The following is a 19,479-nucleotide window of genomic DNA, read 5'->3' as shown; positions in this document are numbered from 1 at the left end:
TTTTAGTGGCTTAAAAGTTTTCCCACGTTTATATCACATGAATGCAGTCAATTTTGCAAATTATGGAAAGAAATTAAAATTTTTCAAAAAAACCTGGCAATTTCTCACAAATAATTCTACTAAATTATGCAAATATTGGTTACAATATCAATAATTTAGAAAGAATATCCTGCAAGTAAAGATATTGAAAACTAGAGCAAAATAATATTAAAAGCTGAAATTGAGAATTGTGAAGGAACATTTTCCCTTTAATTACAAAAATGAATCTGGTTTATATGGGAAGCCAAGATTAACTGAAGCCCCACTGTAACGTTTTGTAAATGTAAATAACTGAACAGATTGGTGCAGAAAAAGAACCGAAGTACAGTAGACAAAAGTTCAATTAAGGTTTAAGTAAAGCTGTAGTTCTTTTATTTATGGAAATACTCACAGTTAGACACTTGTAGATTAGAAATAGGAAACTTATCACAGCTGTCAACATTCAAGTTAGTATTTAAACTAATTCTAATCTGAGCATTATTACAGGAAATAACAAAAAGTATGTCATTTTTAATTCAACTTGTATATTTTGTTTGTATTTATGCTGCCAATTTCTGCTGACATTTTTTTAAATTCATTTTATTTTGGTTTTGATGTCAATTTTAGTGTTTTTGCTTAAATTTTGATTTTGTTTTTGGAGTTCTTTGTGTTTTTTTTTTAGTTGTTTTGTGTATTTTTGTTGTCCTTTTTGTGTTTTTGTTGCCCTATATTTTTATAATTTTGCGTCTTTTTTTGTTTGTTATTTTGTTAGTTTTTTCCTTATTTTGTATGTTTTTAGAGTCAATTTGTGCATATAAGAGCCGCCGTAGCCCATGTGTAGTGTATCACATTGTTGAGAAACAGACATCACGCATTACCCAAACATGACATCAAAGTTGTGTTAACAGTCTCTTCTGAAATGTCTTCATGCACCAAGTTATTGAACAAGTTTTGTTCTTATTATATTTCCTATACAGTACAGTCTGATATATTTCTCTTTAAGTGTCTATTGGATAAAGCTGCAGCCTTTCCAGTGAACAAACAAACCAGTTAGAAGAAGTTACTCCAGTGAGAGTCACTGCATCAACCGCACTGAGTTCACATGGAGATGGTAAACAAAGTCTGCATAGGACGCTCCTCCATTTGGGCTTTTTTCTTCCACAAGGTGGCGCTGTAGGACCTCTTGGCAGGAGTCGCCCTGTTTCACCACCAGCAGCTAAAGCACAGACAAAGTAGCTCAGTGTCTCTTATTTGTCTCATGACACGAGTATGAGAGGCTGTGCAGACTTTTCACTTCGACAAAATGTTCTGAACAAAGTACAACACTGTTTTCTACAGCTTTGTTAGAACACATAATACTATTATTATTATTATGATGATATTAATAACCTGTCGAGTGCAGGATGCCTGTAGATTCAGTGTGTTGATGAGTGATCGAACACTGATGGACAAAGCGTTTTCTAGAAGTGGAAGCTTAGTCTGAGAGAGAACAAGATCAAAGGACAAATGTGTTATTGACTAAATAAAAGCACATCTGTCCTCTCTGACATCACAATCAGGAACAAACCGTCATTATTGCCTTCATATTCTTTTGAAAAGAAACACTTTTATTCATTCCTCACACAATGCAACACTCATCATCATCATTATTTTAGTCATTCTTACAAAAAAAAAGAAGAAAAAAAGAACATTTCTTTGTGCTTTTGAAATCAGTTTACCTTCATGCCGCCTTTGAAAGACTTGAACAGAGATTAACTATGGATTATAGATTGAGATTAACTTTGCATTGGCATAATATAACTTTGTATATGAGACATGGGCAACTGGCGGCCCTCAGAATGTAAATGAACAAAATGACAAATAAATACACAAGCTAACTACAAAAAAACACAAATGACAACAAAAACACACAAAATGAATCCAAAAACACACAAAACAAAAAAAATACACAAAATGAGAGAAAAAAATACATTAAATGACACCAAAAACACAAACAACCAAAACACACGGATGATTCAAAAAAGACATAAAACGACAAAAAAAACATTCAAAATGAAAGAAAAAAATACTAAATTATATCAAAAACACAAAATCAACAATAAAAAACACAAAATGACTGTAAAACACACAAAAATAAAGAAAAATATACAAAACAGTACCAAAAGCACACAAACAACAAGAACACACAGATGACTCCAAAAACACACAAAACCACAAAAAATGAGAGGAACAAACACTAAAAAAAAAAAAACAACACAAACTGAGATTTAAAAAATACTAAACAATATAAAAAACATACAAACAGCAAAAATACACAAAATGATTCCAAAAACACACACAATTAAAGAAAAATATGTGAAATAATACCAAAAGCACACAAGCAACAAAAAGAATACACAGATGATTCCAAAAACACACTGAATGACAAAACCACACAAAATGAGAGACAAATACACAAAATAACCAATAAAAAAAAAAACACATTATGACAACAAACACACACAAAACAACAAAAATTATACAAAAATGACAATATCAATGTTAAAAAATCTCCATGCATTAAAAACACCTGACAAGACATTAAGATGTAAACATTAAAGGTCTTTGCTTTGAAGTCTGAACCTTTCACCTCTCCTGAAGGCAGCGAGGATAAGCAGCTGATGTTGAAGAGCTCCATCAGAGTGCATGCTGGGACTTGGAGTCCCACCCACAGCAGCAGAGTGAGGGGGCTGTGAAGCAGATACAGACCGTCGGGCTTCAGACTGGTAGCAGAGCAGCGTAGAGCCTTCTCTGGGTGTGACTAAAGTATAACAACATAAAATATCTCTAGTGAACACACAAACCCGTACATCACACATGCCTCTAGATTATTTTATGGACTAGGATTGAACGTGAACGTGACACAGACCAGAGGCAGCAGCAGAGGGTAGAAGTGTGTGACGGTGCTGCAGGCGTCCATGCTGAGAACCTGGCAACGCTGCAGCAGACGCTGGTGGATGGAGCTCCTCAGACCAGGAAGTAGCACCTCACTCTTCCTCAGACTGTTCATGTAAACAGGAAGAGCTCGCAGATGTTGAGGGATCACCAGCTGTAAAAATAATTAAAAAAAAGAGAAATTAGTTGAACCTGAAAAATATGTCAAATTAGATTTTTACTGCAATGCAGTCAACTCTAAATTAAAGTTATATAATCTAATTTAACTCCTCACTATGAACAAAGAGCAGATAATATCTGTGTGCATATTTTATTATTTTTACCTGTCCACCTGACACTGAAGCAGAGCTGCCATGTTTGCGGTACGATGCCAGTGCTTCTGTTATTTCTGTCTGTAGTTCCTCCCTCAGCTCCTGCAGGGGGCGCTCCACTACTGCACAATACACTGGAAACACAAAACACTATAGGATCACTTGTACAAAACAGAATTGAAAAGAAAACAACAACACTCTTTATAAGAATAGTAACATATTATTATAATGAAAATGCAAGTTAATATAAATATTGCTGCAATGGTTGGGCAATTTTAGGCCAGTGGTTCTCAACTGGTCTCACCCTGCCACCCAATTTTGCCACCGTCCTTAAATCGCGACCCACTTTATTCATTTTCTTTTTAAGGAATTCAACCAACCAAAGTTAATCTTATTAATCTTTTTTTCAATCAATATATTTGCCTGTCCAACAAGCATTTCACAACAGGCCTGTCGAAAGAAAAGTTTCCTTCAAAATAAGACAGTCCAACACAACATGAAACATTAAGTATTTATTTATTATTTATTTATTTTTGACCAGCTGTTCGCGACCCACTTTTGGGTCCCGACCCACCAGTTGAGAATCACTGTTGTAGGCAACATTAGGCAATTCTGAGCAACTAGCAAAGTGTAGGAAGATGAAAAGGTGGCATTCTAATGTACATTTTCTATCAGTTAAGGATTAAACTTAAAATGAGTGGCACAAGAGACGATGTTCTTGATGACGGAGGTATTAACAAATGTATATGTCACATGTAGCTCACGTTTAAAAGCAGCTTTCAAATGGCTGTCAAAAATTCAGTTATTAAGACAAAAATTCAAAGCATGGAGATGTTGGTCATTTGTTTTAAACACTGATTTATTTGCTCCATTAATGATGTTTTGCATTGACTCAAATTGTTTGCATGAGAGCGGGAAAAAAAAATGCTGTAAAAAAAAATCTGTTTTTCAGATAAAACTCTGATATTTTTCCAAACAACTACAATGAATCTAAAATGTTATCATTTTTCTTTTTCTTTCCTCTTTGTCTGCACATCCTGTCAGAGGTCAACACTACAAGAAGTGCAATCTTTTTAAGACAGAAATTCATGTTTTGTTACTGCAATTAAATAAATGAATTTATTTTATTGCATAATTGTGACCATCACCAGCCCTCCCAAAGGAATGTTCTCATCTTTTAATATCCACTGAAAATTATTTAGCAAGAATTTACAAGTATATGTTTAGAATACTGTTTCCAGTTAAACCTTTGACAAATCAGAAATACGTATGGATGGATCATGTAGTTAGTCTGAAGATGTGATGTAGCAAATTGGCGTCAACTGAGTGAGCAAAAAGTTTTATAGATTTTGAAAAAAAACAGAGTGATGAAATTCATAATTTGAATAATAATAATAATAATTTGAATGGGGCCACATGTGGGGGAAAGTTGCAGATCTGTAGCAAATATGGTTGATTTGTTTGGAATTTTCAAAATGTTGAGATTTAGAGATTTGCTGAGGCAATCTGCTATGAGACTGAACCTTTGTGCAAAATTTGGTGATTGTTCGTGGATGGAAAGTAGGAGAAGAAGAAGAACATGCAGAATAACAAGCAGCTTAATCTGCCTGGTCTCCAATAATTGTGATATTTGCTAACTGCTTAATTCTAATAGTAACGTACTCTTTTTGCAGTAGAAGGCGAGGAGCGTTTGGGCCTGATAGTTCCTGAAAGCCTCCTGTAGGTGGCGTGAGCATTGCAGGGTTACAGTGTGAACCCTGGTCCTCTGATCTCCTGCCTGGCTGCTGTAGGTCAACACAACCTAAACACAGAAGAGAAACAAATAGAATCTCATAAACATCCAACCATCACATGAACAAAACCAATAATAATATAATAACAATGCTTTTCAATTCATTAACTAACCTGTATGCCGACGCCTTTCTTCTCATCCAGTGCTTTGGTGTATGCCAGCTCCACGGCCATTGTTGTGAACTTGTCAAGCGTTGCCATGGCGACACTTTCAGGGTTATGACCAGGGACAAAGAGTCCATAACAGGCAGACACACGTAGATCTGTGATGGGCATTATTAAAATTAGATTATGTGGAGGTGGAAATGGTAAGTTTGTAGCTAAAGCTTTGAACATCTGACTCACCTTTGCTGACAAATACCCTGAGTTTAGCCTTAAAGGCAGCCTCCGTCTCTACGATTCTCCTCAGATCAGAGTGGAAACGCTCTTTGTCCTTTTCTCCCTATGGCAGAGGAATTGAATGCTTTTTTTCTTATCCATTTTTAATAATCCAGTTGCAGTTAACACTCACATCCTGCCCTGTTCTTTTAATTTGTGTGTGTGTGTGTGTGTGTGTGTGTGTGAGATGTACCTGCAGGTGGCTGTAGGTATGCAGAGCGCCACCTGTTAGATAAGGAAGGTGTCCCGGCCAGGCCCCGCCCACATCTTGCGGAGACACAACAAACAGGTGCACGCCACAGCCCTGACTCACACAGTCTTTAGCCAATGAGACGGCCAGTTCTGACGGTTGATAGATGGACTAAAAAGAACCAAAGAAGAAGAAGAACGTCAGCCACAGAAATGACTGGAGCTGATTCTCGGTGATATATCACCGATTTTTTCTTACACCTTTATAGTCTTATTGAGTTGAAAAGGTCATACCCAAGATTTTTTGCCTTTATTTGCTTTCCAAAAATACTGTAACGTATGGTGAACTCTGTCGATCATCTCACTCTAATACAAAACATAACATAACATGCCCGCACTTGAAAACCCTCGGCCTGACATTTGAGAAATCCTCCAAATATTAAATGTCACAAAAAATAATTTACACTGATTTATTGTGACCAAGCTGAGCACTTCAGTGAATTTATAGTTGGAAATGATTCATCCATTACATTTATAATACTGGTAGGGGGATAAACCATTATTAAATATGATTATGTTTATGCATAGAGTTTTATTACGTAGTAGTTTCTGTGACAAACACAAAAATAAAACTTTATGCCACTAATCAAGAGCCCTGAGTGAATGTCACCTTACATTAAGGTATCAATGCTCCGCCTCCTTTCCTTCTTTAAATTCAGTTTTTTTCAAAATCCTCAAAAACGCGGTTTTTCACCAAAAATTGTCAGACTGGAAAATGTTCTTTATGACGCATGAATTGTTGCTGGGTTATGAATTCAGATTTACACCTACATGAATATCAGAGTTCAAAAACAGACACTTTTTTAAAAAAAAATGCAATTTTTTTTGTCAAAAATGATCAGATCGGAAAGATTTCAGCACTAATCTAAAGCCCTGAGTGAATGTCACCTTACATTAAGGTATCAATGGCCACCTCCTTTCCTTCTTTAAAATCTGTCCATGACATGGTTTTTTTCAAAATCCTCAAAAACGCTGTTTTTTCGTCAAAAATCAACCAACCAGAATTTCTTTTTCATTACCTGGAATCCCCCCATTAGTACCAATGTTTTGGTGTGACAATTGTTGGTGGGTATTGCATTAAAAGACCTACACCACTCTATACACACAGACGGACGATGAACTGATGACAATACCCTTCGGCTAAGGCCGAGGGTAATAAAGGCAGACAACCTGTTTCTTTCTAATCATGCAGGTGAACAGGTGTAATTCTGTACCTTTGGTTTGTTGGTGCCAAAGAGCCCTGATGATGAGCCAGTGTTTCCCGTCTCTATCAGTGGGGCCGCATGGAATACCAGCAACTTTCCAGGACAACCCAGCTCCTGAGAACATTATTCATATTCATATTTCATCAAACCGTCTGTAATCACGTGAGCAGCAACAGAGACAACAGAGTTTGTGCAGCACATGCTAACCTGGAGAACAGCTAGCCCTGCTTTGACAGGAAGCTCCACAGGAACTCCACTGACATCGTCACACTCTGCGATGAACTGAGGGATGAGCTGCAGCACACTGCACAGACGAGTGAGAACACACACTTCATCCACATGGGAATATTTTAAATAGAACAGAATAAACATTCATCCCATTACCAATTGTATTTGTTGAGAATTAGTGTTGTGTGCAGATCTGTTTGCAGGCAGTATTTCATATAGTTTTAAGGAGTTTGAATTTTGAATATGAAAAATAATATGAGCTATATATATATTTCTCTTTCGGTTTGTGCGTTTTTGTTGTTTTATATATTTTTACTATATGTTGTTGTTTTGTATCTTATGAGTTATGTGTATTTTTATGTAATCTAGCATCTTTTTTTGGATAACTTTGTGTTATTTTTTTGTCATTTTATGTATTTTTGAAATCTTTTCTGTTTTATTTGAATCATTTTCTGTCATTCTGTGTATTTTTGTTGTTTTGTGTGTTATGAATAATTTTAAATGTAATTTTTTGTTGCCATTTTATGTTTTTAGACCGAGGTTCACATATGGGCCCCCAGGCCACCAGTGTCTGGAGTACAGGATATACAGTACATGTTGTTGAACAGGGAGAACATGCAAACTTCAGACAGAAGCATAACTGACATTAATTGTTACCTGCTGACTGTGTCTAAACAGTCGTTGAGGGACACTAGAAGCCCCTCCCTCACAGGAAGCTGCAGCTCTTCGGTCTCGGTGATGACCATCATGTGAGGCCGGGACAGGTTAGCACTGAGGTTGTAGAGATGAATCCTTCTGTCGTACGTCATCAAACCCACACGGAGGGTGGGCCGAGAATTACTAGAATCACAACAGAGATGATATTTAACAAACAAAGGATTACCACGTACAGAGCAGTGCATGTGTGCTCAACATTAATGCAGCATGTTCTACCTGTTGAGAGAGTTAAGCAACGTTTGTAATTGTTGTGTTACAAACTCTAAATGTCCTCCTATCAACGCAGAGGTGGACACGTCAATGGCCAGAAACAGCACAGCAGGTTCTTCCTGAGAGAGAGAAAAACATGGATGAGTCACTGCTATACATCATATTTTATTACTGACATATCTTCAAAAAATATATAGATATAAATAGATATAGATACACATATAGATAGATAGATAGATACACACATAGATAGACAGATAGATAGATAGATCGATAGATATGTAGGAGGATGAGTTATTATTAATGGGTTATATAACTAAGAATATTAATTATGATTATTAATATTACTTCAAATTTTGCGGGGTGCCACTCCTTTTAACAGGAGAAATATGTCTAAGTTTTTAGACTAAACTCATCAATGTGAAACCAGGGAAAAGTGAATTCTAACAGCAAATCTATACCATAATCACAGCTTTAATGAATCAGAGGAATCAAAGATTATGTTTAACTTTTTATTCAAAAGTCAACAATTAACACAGTCAAAATATCAATTGAAATGGGACTATTAAATCATCATAAAATGCATTTCTAGGCTAATAAAAGTGAGTATTATATGTAATAAAGTGAAATCACTATTCTAGGAGAATATTGTGTTCAAAGGCCGCATAGTGGAATTAGCTATGAACCTCAAAGTTGCGGGGGCAGTTATTGTGTAAACAGTTTGTGATAAAGAAACAGGCTCCTTGGTTAATTCCTGCTAGGAAGAGGGTCTTCCTACAGATAGATAGATCGATACACACATAGATAGATAGATAGACAGATAGATAAACACATAGATAGATAGATAGATAGATAGATAGATAGATAGATAGATAGATAAACACATAGATAGATAGATAGATAGATAGATAGATAGATAGACAGACAGACACATAGATACACAGATAGATAGATAGATAGATACACACATAGATAAACACATAGATAGATAGATAGATAGATAGATAGACACATACAGACAGATAGATATACTGTTTTATTTCAAACAAATTGCAAATGCAATAATACAAGAAACAATATTACATTAAACAAAATTAGTATTAGTCCAACCCATTTTACTACATTACTGTAAACTAAACTAAATCTAATTTTCAGCATCCTGTTTTCTAACCATTGCTGTGTATAATAAATTAATTTAGTCTCATCTCTATAGGATTTTGATTATATCACAAAAAAATAGTCTACACTTTCAAAATTGTCATACAACAAAGATCTTTTCTTTTAAATTGCTTGATATGTGTACACACTATCATGTTCCACATACTGAAACATAAAAGCTTTTCCTAGTTATCCGCACACTCACAGACCCAAAATTCCCTCTCAATGAGAGCTTTTAAATGTTTTCCGGTAATAATTTATTCGTGACCTTAAATACAACTTGAATAGTTTGGAAAAACCAATAAATCTGCAAACTAAAGTAACTTTGACTTGAGGAACAATGGGTTGGTATGATCCACATATCTAGCGTTATGTATAGCGTGTTGCTCTCTTTGAAAGTTATATATATATACAGTATATAAACATATATAAACAAAAGATAATAAGAGAATGAGAAAAACCTGATGAGAGTGGAGTATTTCATATGAGCCCAGGCTGAGCTCTGGCCTCCTATCACTGTCGACACGAGGACCCTCGGCCCCTCTGGTTGGCTGATACTGTTGCCATGACACTGGTAAACAAGAGAAGTAAGTAAAACTGTTGGTGCAAACAACACAAACTACGTCGGCGTATTAGGGCCACATTAAAATAAAAAAAAATGTGGGCACTACGAGATTAAAGTTGTAATGCTTTGAGAATAAAGTCTTAATATTTTGAGAAAAAAACTTGTAATTTCATGAAAATAAAATTGAAATACAAACAGGACATTGTGTGTGTTGCGTTGTGGAGCATTTAGTGAGGTTATTCTTCTCTTTAGGTTTCACACATGGCAAAATACTGAGGCTTTTGGCCCATCATCATCACACTGTTATCACTTTGAGGACTTGGACTGATTTGGAGCAAATAGCTTCTTTTGTAAAGGAGGAACTGGCTGTTTTTTTAAGATGGGGCTTTATTCTCATAAAATTATGACTTATCAAAATATTATGTCTTTAATGTCGAAATATTACAACTTTAATCTTGTAGTGCTCAGATGTATTTTTATTTTAATGTGGCCCTAATACAGCATCATAATAAACAGCTCCATACCAAACCAATTACTTCTGACTAGCTCATTTAGCTTCATCTAATCTATTCCAGTTTAAACCATCCAGCCTTCGTTTACATTTCCTCTTAGTCTCTGATGTTAAAAAAAAAAACTATGAGAAAAAGTATGACTACTGCACATAAATCCTGCAGATGAAGGAAGGATATGTGTGAATCAAAAAATGTTCCTCAATGAGAAATGTAGTATAGTTTAAGTTAAATCAGCTGCTCAAATAATACTTTAAACTGCTGAGACAAAAAAAAAAACTTTGAATAGATAAAACATCAATAAATAAAAAATTATTTGCTTACAAAAAACATGTAGAAGGTTGAAATTGCTGCTCGAAACTTAGTTTTCATCTCCACTGTAAACACTGTTTAATGTGCATTGTCGGAAAAGTTTCACCCGTTGCATTGTGGGATGTGGAGTCCCTTAGATGGATGCATAGAAGTGATTTTTCTTCATTTTTACTGTGATTTCTTGTGTTTCTTTACCAGACAAGAACAAAAATGATTCACTTTAGACCAGTTTTTGTTGTAGTTTGTGTCCTGTATTCCCTGTGATATCACCTGACTCTGGGAGACATATCATTCCGGGGGATTTATTGTAAATCTTTAAGTGTAAACCGCAAAATAAACATCCATCATTGTTTTGCCGCTACTCCAAGTCTGTGAAAACACCAGAAATGTGTTGAAATCACAGTAAGAATTAAGTAAAAACACATATATACATTTGTCTATAGGACTCCACATCCCACAATGCAATGTGTAAAGCTTTTCCGATGATGACAATAAAAAAGTGTTAACAGTGAAGATGAAAACAAACTGTCGCGAGGCTTTTTCAACCTTTTATTCGAGGAAAATGACCTTTGATTTATTGATTTTTGAAGCCTATATTATGACATTACACCAGAATTGTGTAGTTTTGGGCTCTCATATGATGAATCCTACCTTCTGAGAGTTTACCACAGAAGGGGCAATAAAACCTTTGACCACAATCCTTCCAACTCATTGCTGGACACATGGAGGCGCCGCACCAACTGCAGCCACCGACGTAGTCCGTCTCTTTGCACAAAGGGAGAGAATTCTAGAGCCAAAAACATACAAGATACAAGTTAAAAAACAAGTAAATATACTAACTGAACTATGTTAGTGCTGGTGATAGGTTTCTACAATATCAGTAAATCTGTGAATTTGTCACTAATAGGGATGTAACGATTAATCGTAAGGCAGTTAAAAATCGATTCATAGGTATCACAGTTCATATCGATACTCCAAAAATTGAATCGCAGCGCTTTTTTTAAATAGCAGAGGGCACTATCTATTTATCCTTCTCTTGTCCAGAAGCGTAGGCGGCGGGCGGAATCGCCTACTACTCTCTTTCTGGCCGCCTTCTACTCTTAAACATGTTCATAAATGATTCCTTACCCCTTTAGCACCGAAAGAATATCTGTAATATTATGTGAATATCTGTAAAAGTCACATTTTTCTAATAGCTCTGTCTGCTAGCGCATAGCATCTCTTCTTCACTGCAAGAATATCTGCATGCCAACTGACCACTGGGTTACCAACGCCCTCTGCTGGTCCAAACAAATATCTGATGTAAATACAGTGCAATGACTGTTTTTTTTTTTTTAAAGTCCAATTGTTAAGGCACAAAATACATTTGCAGTTGCACTTTTAAAAATAAAAGGAACTATTGTGCAGTTTTGCATTATTTACTATAGAACCAGAATTTAAATTAATAGGCTTCATTTTCATTTGTATTATTCCTTTATTATTTCATTCAAGATTTATTTTTAGTTAAATTGCATTGTTTTGAATAGTTTATCAAGGGATTCTTTTGACAATGAAAAACAAAAGGAAAATAGAACAGTCTTTTCTAGTTTTTTTCCTGAAAAAAATAAAGGAATATTTTTCAGTCATCATTTGTCTACAGTCCCATTTTGTAAAATAAATCGTGAGAGAATCGTATCGAGAACCCAGTATCGTGAATCGAATCGTATCGGGAGTTGAGTGAATCGTTACATCCCCAGTCACTAAACATAGTAAAAACACAGGAACTAACTAACCACTGACCTCTGCAGTATTCAGTTCTGCTAGAGGAGTAACCAGAGCTCCTAGTGGCAGACGGCTGAGCAAAGAAGTCTGACCATCACAGGGGACGCAGTAGCACGTGGAGCGAATAGCTAAAGGACTAGCATTCCCTGTAATAAACAGCAACAGACAGACAGCAGCAGTAGAAATACATGACATTTGGTCATGCACTATGTTCTAATCACTGTAAGGTGGAAGATACATGTTGGTGGTTGGGTTTACCTCTGTCCTCTACTGTACAGGAAGTAGTCGCCAGAGGAGGAAGACGTGCAAAAGGCTCTGAGGTGTAGACCTTACCCTCCCACTCTGCCTCATCCTCTGCCATCACTTTGACCTAAAGGTGCACAAAAAACAGCACAAACATTTGGATGACAGTTGTGTTATTCAGCACAAGAGTTGAAGAGAACACTGCAAAACTAACTCATGGACGAAGTCCCTGTTTGGCGCTTATTACCGGCTCTAACATTATGTGTGAATTCAACAATAATGCTATGCTTCTCATGTTGTGGTTGTGTGTAACCATTAGGGATGTAACGATTCACTCAACTCCCGATACGATTCGATTCACGATTCTGGGTTCACGATACGATTTTCTCACGATTTATTTTACAATATGGGAATGTTGACAAATGACTGAAAAATATTCCTTTATTTTTTTGGGGAAAATACTGTACTATTTTCCTTTTATTTTTCATTGTCAAAAGAATCCCTTGATAAACTATTCAAAATGATGCAATTTAACTAAAAATAAATCTTGAATGAAATAAATAAAGGAGTAATACAAATGAAGAAGCCTATTAATTTAAATTCTGGTTCTATAATAAACAATTCAAAACTGCGTAATAGTTCTTTTTCTTTTTAAAAGTGCAACTGAAAATGTATTTTGTGCCTTAACGATTGGACTTTAAAAAAAAAAAAAAAAAAAGTCATTTTACTGTATTTACGTCAGATATTTGTTTAGACCAGCAGAGGGCGCTGGTAACCCAGTAGTCGGTTGGCATGCAGTTATTCCACCAGTGAAGAAGAGAAGCTATGCTAGCAGACAGAGTTAATAGAAAGACATGACTTTTACAGATATTCACGTAATATTACAGATATACTTTTGGTGCTAAAGGAGTAAATAATTATTTATGAGCATGTTTAACAGTAAATGGTGGCCAGAAAGAAAATAGTAGCAGATTCCGCCCGTCACGTCCGCTTCTGGAAGGATTAATATATAGCGCCCTCTGCTGGTTAAAAAAAGTACTGCGATTCAATTTTCAGAGCATCGATGTGAACCGTGGTACCTATGAATCGATTTTTAACTGCCTTACGATTAATCGTTACATCCCTAGTAACCATCCATCCATCCATCTTCTCCCGCTTAGCCGTTTCCGGGTCGCGGGGGCAGCATCCTCAGTAGGGAGGCCCAGACTTCCCTCTCCCCGGCCACTTCCTCCAGCTCTTCCGGGGGGACCCCGAGACTTTCCCAGGCCAGCCGAGAGACATAGTCTCTCCAGCGTGTCCTGGGTCTTCCCCGGGGCCTCCATCCGGAGGGACGTGCCCTGAACGCCTCACTAGGGAGGCGTTCAGGGGGCATCCTAATTAGGTGTCCGAGCCACCTCATCTGGCTCTTCTCAATGCAGAGGAGCAGCGACTCTACTTTGAGCCCCTCCCGAATGACTGAGCTTCTCACCCTATCTCTAAGGGAGAGCCCAGCCACCCTACGGAGGAAACTCATTTCGGCCGCTTGTACCCGTGATCTTGTTCTTTCGGTCATGACCCAAAGTTCATGACCATAGGTGAGGGTTGGAACGTAGACCGACCTGTAAATCGAGAGCTTCGCTTTTTGGCTCAGCTCCGTTTTTACTATGACGGACCGGTGCAGACTCCGCATCACTGCAGACGCCGCACCAATCCGCCTGTCGATCTCTCGCTCCATCCTTCCCTCACTCGTGAACAAGACCCCGAGGTACTTGAACTCCTCCACCTGGGGCAGAACCTCATCTCCAACCCGGAGAAGGCACTCCACCTTTTTCTGGTCGAGAACCATGGACTTGGATTTGGAGGCGCTGATTCTCATTCCGGCCGCTTCACACTCGGCTGCGAACCGATCCAGTGAGAGTTGAAGGTCACGGTATGTTGGAGCCAACAGGACCACATCATCTGCAAAAAGCAGTGATGCAATACTGAGGCCCCCGAACCGGACCCCCTCAACGCCCTGACTGCGCCTAGAAATTCTGTCCATAAAAGTTATGAACAGAATCGGTGACAAAGGGCAGCCCTGGCGGAGTCCAACCCTCACCGGAAACGATTTCGAGACTCTGACTCCGGTCATACAGGGAACGAACAGCTCCTATCAGGAGGTTCGATACCCCATACTCCCGTAGGACCCCCCACAGGAATCCCCGAGGGACACGGTCAAATGCCTTTTCCAGGTCCACAAAACACATGTGGACTGGTTGGGAAAATTCCCATGACCCCTCAAGGACCCTGCTGAGGGTGTAGACTTGGTCCACAGTTCCACGGCCAGGACGAAAACCACATTGCTCCTCCTGAATCCGAGGTTCAACTATCCGGTGGACCCTCCTCTCCAGTACCCCTGAATAGACCTTACCGGGGAGGCTGAGGAGTGTGATCCCTCTATAAGTGGAACACACCCTCCGGTCCCCCTTCTTAAAAAGGGGGACCACCACCCCGGTCTGCCAATCCAGAGGCACTGCCCCCGATGTCCACGCGATGTTGCAGAGTCGTGTCAGTGTGTGTAACCAGAGAAAGAAAATGACACATTGGACAGAATGAAGCAGGTTACAGGGAGGATATGTAGCAGATGAACCTACAGCACTGGGCAGGAACTCTGGGTCCAGGCCGTAACGAGACTCAGAGGAAGGGGACTGCACAGAGAGGACATGGAACACATCATTAATACACATTAGCAGAATTTAAATACAAAATTAAATTAAAGCTGCAAAAGACAAAAAAATAATTCTCAGATGAAGACAGTGTAAGCCACATACAGTAAATAAACGAATCGAAGATTGTTTATTAACAAAATAAAGATGTAGAGGTTTGAAATTGCCGCTTGAAAGTTTGTTTTGAACATTCTCTTATTTCCATTGTCGGAAAAGTTTCGTGCATTGCATTGTGGGATGTGGAGTCTGGGAAGCGGATGCATAGAAGCGTTTTTCACTCCATTCTTATCGTAATCTCTTGTGTTTTCAACAAAAAACAACTCTGCCAAAGTGACTTCCATAGAATTTCTGGTGTTTTCATGAACTGAAAGTTTAAGTTCAGTTTTTTTTTTATTTTAGGGTTTACAAAAAAAGATCCCTAAATTGAATATCTGGGGAAGTGAATTGATTTCACAGGGAATATTGGGAACAAACTAGAAGAAAAATAGTGTCAAGCAAATCACTATCCTCATAAGAAATCATGACATGAATGAAGTAAAAACACTTTGACGCATTTGTGATAAGAGAGTGCAACCAGATGTGATAAAGTCTGAAAACTAAAGTTTTCATTTCTTTAGTACAAAGTCAGTGTGGTGTTTTTACCTGTGGTGACATTTTTCCATCCAGTGCTGTTGCATTGGGAGTGAATCCATTTATACTTCCTGCGAATAGACAACAGCACAGCAATTCATTTAAAAATGAAGTAAATGACAAAAGTTGTCCACAATATAATATATCATAATATTAATATTGATATCATTTCATTTAGGGACATTTTGTAAAATAAATTAAGTGAAATTGCAGGATTTTGGAAAAAAATGTGATTTCTTTCAACAATTTACGTTTACAAATTACGGCCATCATGTGTTTATATAAGCACGGGAAAACTGGGATTTTTATTTAATTTGTGTATTAGGAGATTTCTACAACTGAATTAGTTTGGAATTTACACAATGATTCATGTTTTCTGTGTCGTTTTTACTTTCTATAATTAGAAGCTCTAAAGCAGTGGTTCTCAAACTGTTCAGCCCACGACCCCCCACTGTACCTGAAGGTAAATGGTAAATGGACTTGATTTATATAGCGCTTTATCACCACACTGAAGCAGTCTCAAAGCGCTTTACATACCAGCTCATTCACACACCAGTGGGACAGGACTGCCATGCAAGGCGCTAGTCGACCACTGGGAGCAACTTAGGGTTCAGTGTCTTGCCCAAGGACACTTCGACACATAGTCAGGTACTGGGATCGAACCCCCAACCTCTCGATCAGAAGACGACCCAAGACCACCTGAGCCACGGTCGCCCGTGGTTGAAGGTGGTTGAACACAGACATGAACATTAAAGAACAGTCATGTGGAGACAGGGCCATCTATAAGGGTGAATAAAGGGGAGAGTTTTTTGGGGTCCATCCATAAAGTCAGCAAAATGATGGTCCATTGTTCTATGAATCTGTAATAACCACATTTATATATTTATTTATTTATCTGAATTATATCCACTGATATTCTGGAAGTTTATTGTTTATATGTGCCCTACTATTTAGTCATCTTAAAGATTAAAATCCTTGTTTTATTAAAATGGGTTAAATGTGACCAAAAATGGTGGAAAAGGTGGCGAAAAGAATGAGAAGCAGAAATTGGTTAAAAGTTGCCAATTAGAGTGGCCAAAATATCAGACAGAAAAAGTGGTTTTAAAAAAAAAAAGGTTCAAGGTGTTGGAGCGTTGGGGTAATGTAGGAATAATTAGTTTAAACTGGCAAATAATGGGCATGACAAATGTTGAATGTGGTTAAATTGTCAAAAATAAGCATTAAACATGGTGAAAAGAGGTTAAAAGTGATAATAATGGGTCAACATATGTGACGTTAGGTGGGAAAAGTGATGGAAAGAGTTGAAAAGTGCTGAAAATGTCTTGAAAGTAGAAAGAATGTGCAGAAAAAGCACTTAAATTTGATGAAGAAGTGGCAGAAATGCATTAAAAGGAAATTACTATTGCAACAACACATCATCAGTAGTGTAAAACTAACCTGCAACTGAAAAAGGGTAAAAATGAGCAAAAATGGGCTCAAATTGTTAAAGTTAGGGTTAGAAAGAATTCTTAGTTTGTTGAAGAAACCTGTCTGTCACACACAAAAGGCCAATTTACTTAAAGACGACATGATAAAGAGATGATCCATATATTATTCATTATTTTACACAGGGCATTATGTAATAATTGATTAGTTTATGGCTCAGATTTGACTACTTTTAGATGAAAAAAAAGTGCTTTGATTGGCCACAATATTTAAAACACAAGAAATTATAAATTTTACGTAAAGAATAAACACACTTACCAATGGAGTTAAGTGGAAGCGCACACTGAGGCTGTTGTTTCACAGTAGAAGTGGGAGAAAAATGAGTAAATCCATCACAGGGACCATGACCCGGGCCTTTGGGAGAAGACTGAGGGGGACTCAGGGTTGGACATTGTCCAAAGGACGAGGGGCTTGTGGGGGGATAATGGTGATGATTTGGATTTTGGGCAGAGGATGATTGGTAAGAACCATGAGAAGTGCTTTCTTTCACTAAAGGCAGAGAATATGAGGGAATTTTTCTTTGATTTGTAACTTGAATCGTGGATAAATTCTGAGGATAACTAGAAGAAACTTGCTGGCCACATTGCTCAACATGATTATTGTAAAGGAGACCCGGATGGACGTTCATTTGGGATGAATAGTTGGAGGAGTTTGCCCAGAATACATGGTGGTTGTTGGGGGGGATTTCAGAGGGAGACCCCAGCCTGAGCTGATGGAAGCTGGGCAGTGGATTGCTCAAAGGTCCCTGAGGTGAGGCAGGGGACCAGTCCTTCTGACCAGCCCACAGCTGGGATGAAGACTGGTTCTGATTGGCTGGAGGGACGTCCATCATCCTCCATCCCCGTCAGTGATTGGTGCGTTTCTTATGGAGCCGAATTTCACCATAAAGGTCGTCTTTAATTATACAAAGCTGCGTTTAAAAAAAATAAAATAAAACGTATTTTAAAACCGTGACAATGTACATCCCCTTAAAAACTAAATTATGTAACGATACATTAACTGTCGCATAAATGCAAAGGCGAGTAATTCAAGTCAAAAACACCGAGGCCGAGAAACTCATTACTGAATTACAACAATAAATTACGGTAAATCATGACATTACAATTTATTAGCTTGTTGTGAATTAAAATAAATAAATAAATATTATTTACCCGTGTGCTTCGTCGGAAACACGAGCATTTGACCAATCACGTAAAAGACGTAAACGCTTTAATTTCTGCTTCTGCAGAACAAAAAATAAAGCAACGATACAATAAAACAATCTGCTACAAAAACGGAGAAAAACGCATTGTGCAGTTTGTGTTTCCTGCCGTAAACAACGCTGTGTGTCACATAAATTACCTGTCTCTCTATACGCATTCTTCCGGTTCAGTCTAAAAACAACATTTACTCAGTTACTACTTCCTGTTTCCCACCAAAATAATAATAATTTAAAAAAAAAAAAACTGGTCGTAAAAAGGACACCAGTCTGCTGTCGCTGTTGCTGGGATGGGCAGTTTTGTTCACTTGCTCTATTTTCGTTGTTGTTTTGTGTATTCGTGTTGTCATTTTTTTTTTTTTTTCATTTTGTGTTTGGGAGTTATTTTTGTTCTTCTTTTGTTTATTTTTTGGTTTTTTTGCATATTTGTACACAATTTCTTTGGAGTAAATTTCTGTAAATTAATGCAATACTTTTACAAATACTGAAAACACATTTACAAATTACTTAAACACTTTTACATAAGGTCCAAACAAATCTTTTTTGTAACGTGTATTTATACACACACATATATATATGATTTTTTTTGATTTTTTTTTAAAGGCTCCATTATATTCCGTTCACATTCAAACTTCAATGAAAAATATTATTCCTTACACTTGTCACTGTTTTTTTTTTTTTTTTTTTTTAGTGCGTAAAACACTTCCAATAGTTAGTCAGGCAGATGATAAAGTTTAAGCTGATGTTGAATGGTGAAATTTGGAAGTCAAATAATAAATTGTTAAACTTGTAGTATGAAAACAATTTGGATATTGCATTAAAAAGCCTTGATCCATTTGCTTCTATTTCCATAATAAAAAAAAAAAAAAAAAAAACAAAAGTAGTGTGTCTGT

At 37.3% G+C, this 19,479-nt stretch overlaps 1 protein-coding gene across 4 annotated transcripts; it reads right to left on the bottom strand.

Annotated features, from left to right (window-relative positions):
• Positions 1–936: 936 nt before the first annotated feature.
• LOC114469735 (protein transport protein Sec24C) lies at positions 937–18,810 on the bottom strand. 4 transcript variants are annotated; one of them, XM_028457512.1, is made up of 22 exons: positions 18,730–18,772; positions 18,540–18,610; positions 17,647–18,298; positions 15,916–15,974; positions 15,202–15,255; positions 12,605–12,716; positions 12,365–12,492; positions 11,237–11,372; positions 9,661–9,770; positions 8,048–8,160; positions 7,772–7,954; positions 7,094–7,190; positions 6,896–7,000; positions 5,626–5,793; positions 5,400–5,496; positions 5,169–5,317; positions 4,926–5,064; positions 3,276–3,397; positions 2,927–3,106; positions 2,648–2,818; positions 1,408–1,497; positions 937–1,234 (listed from the first exon to the last, which is right to left on the bottom strand). In XM_028457512.1, the coding sequence occupies exons 3-22, from the start codon at positions 18,218–18,220 to the stop codon at positions 1,094–1,096; spliced, it is 2,928 nt and encodes a 975-aa protein (XP_028313313.1). In that variant the 5' UTR covers positions 18,221–18,298; positions 18,540–18,610; positions 18,730–18,772; the 3' UTR covers positions 937–1,093. The 4 variants fall into 4 exon arrangements, with proteins under 4 accessions (XP_028313313.1, XP_028313311.1, XP_028313312.1 ...); XM_028457510.1 differs by lacking the exon at positions 18,540–18,610 and having other exon boundaries at positions 18,730–18,810; XM_028457511.1 differs by lacking the exon at positions 18,730–18,772 and having other exon boundaries at positions 18,540–18,723.
• Between the last annotated feature and the right edge of the window lie 669 nt (positions 18,811–19,479).

The sequence above is a fragment of the Gouania willdenowi genome, chromosome 9 (assembly GCF_900634775.1).
Source record: "Gouania willdenowi chromosome 9, fGouWil2.1, whole genome shotgun sequence".
Lineage (NCBI taxonomy): Eukaryota > Metazoa > Chordata > Actinopteri > Blenniiformes > Gobiesocidae > Gouania > Gouania willdenowi.
The sequence above is the reverse complement of the archived record's forward strand: the minus strand, read 5'-3'. Positions and strand labels throughout refer to the sequence as shown.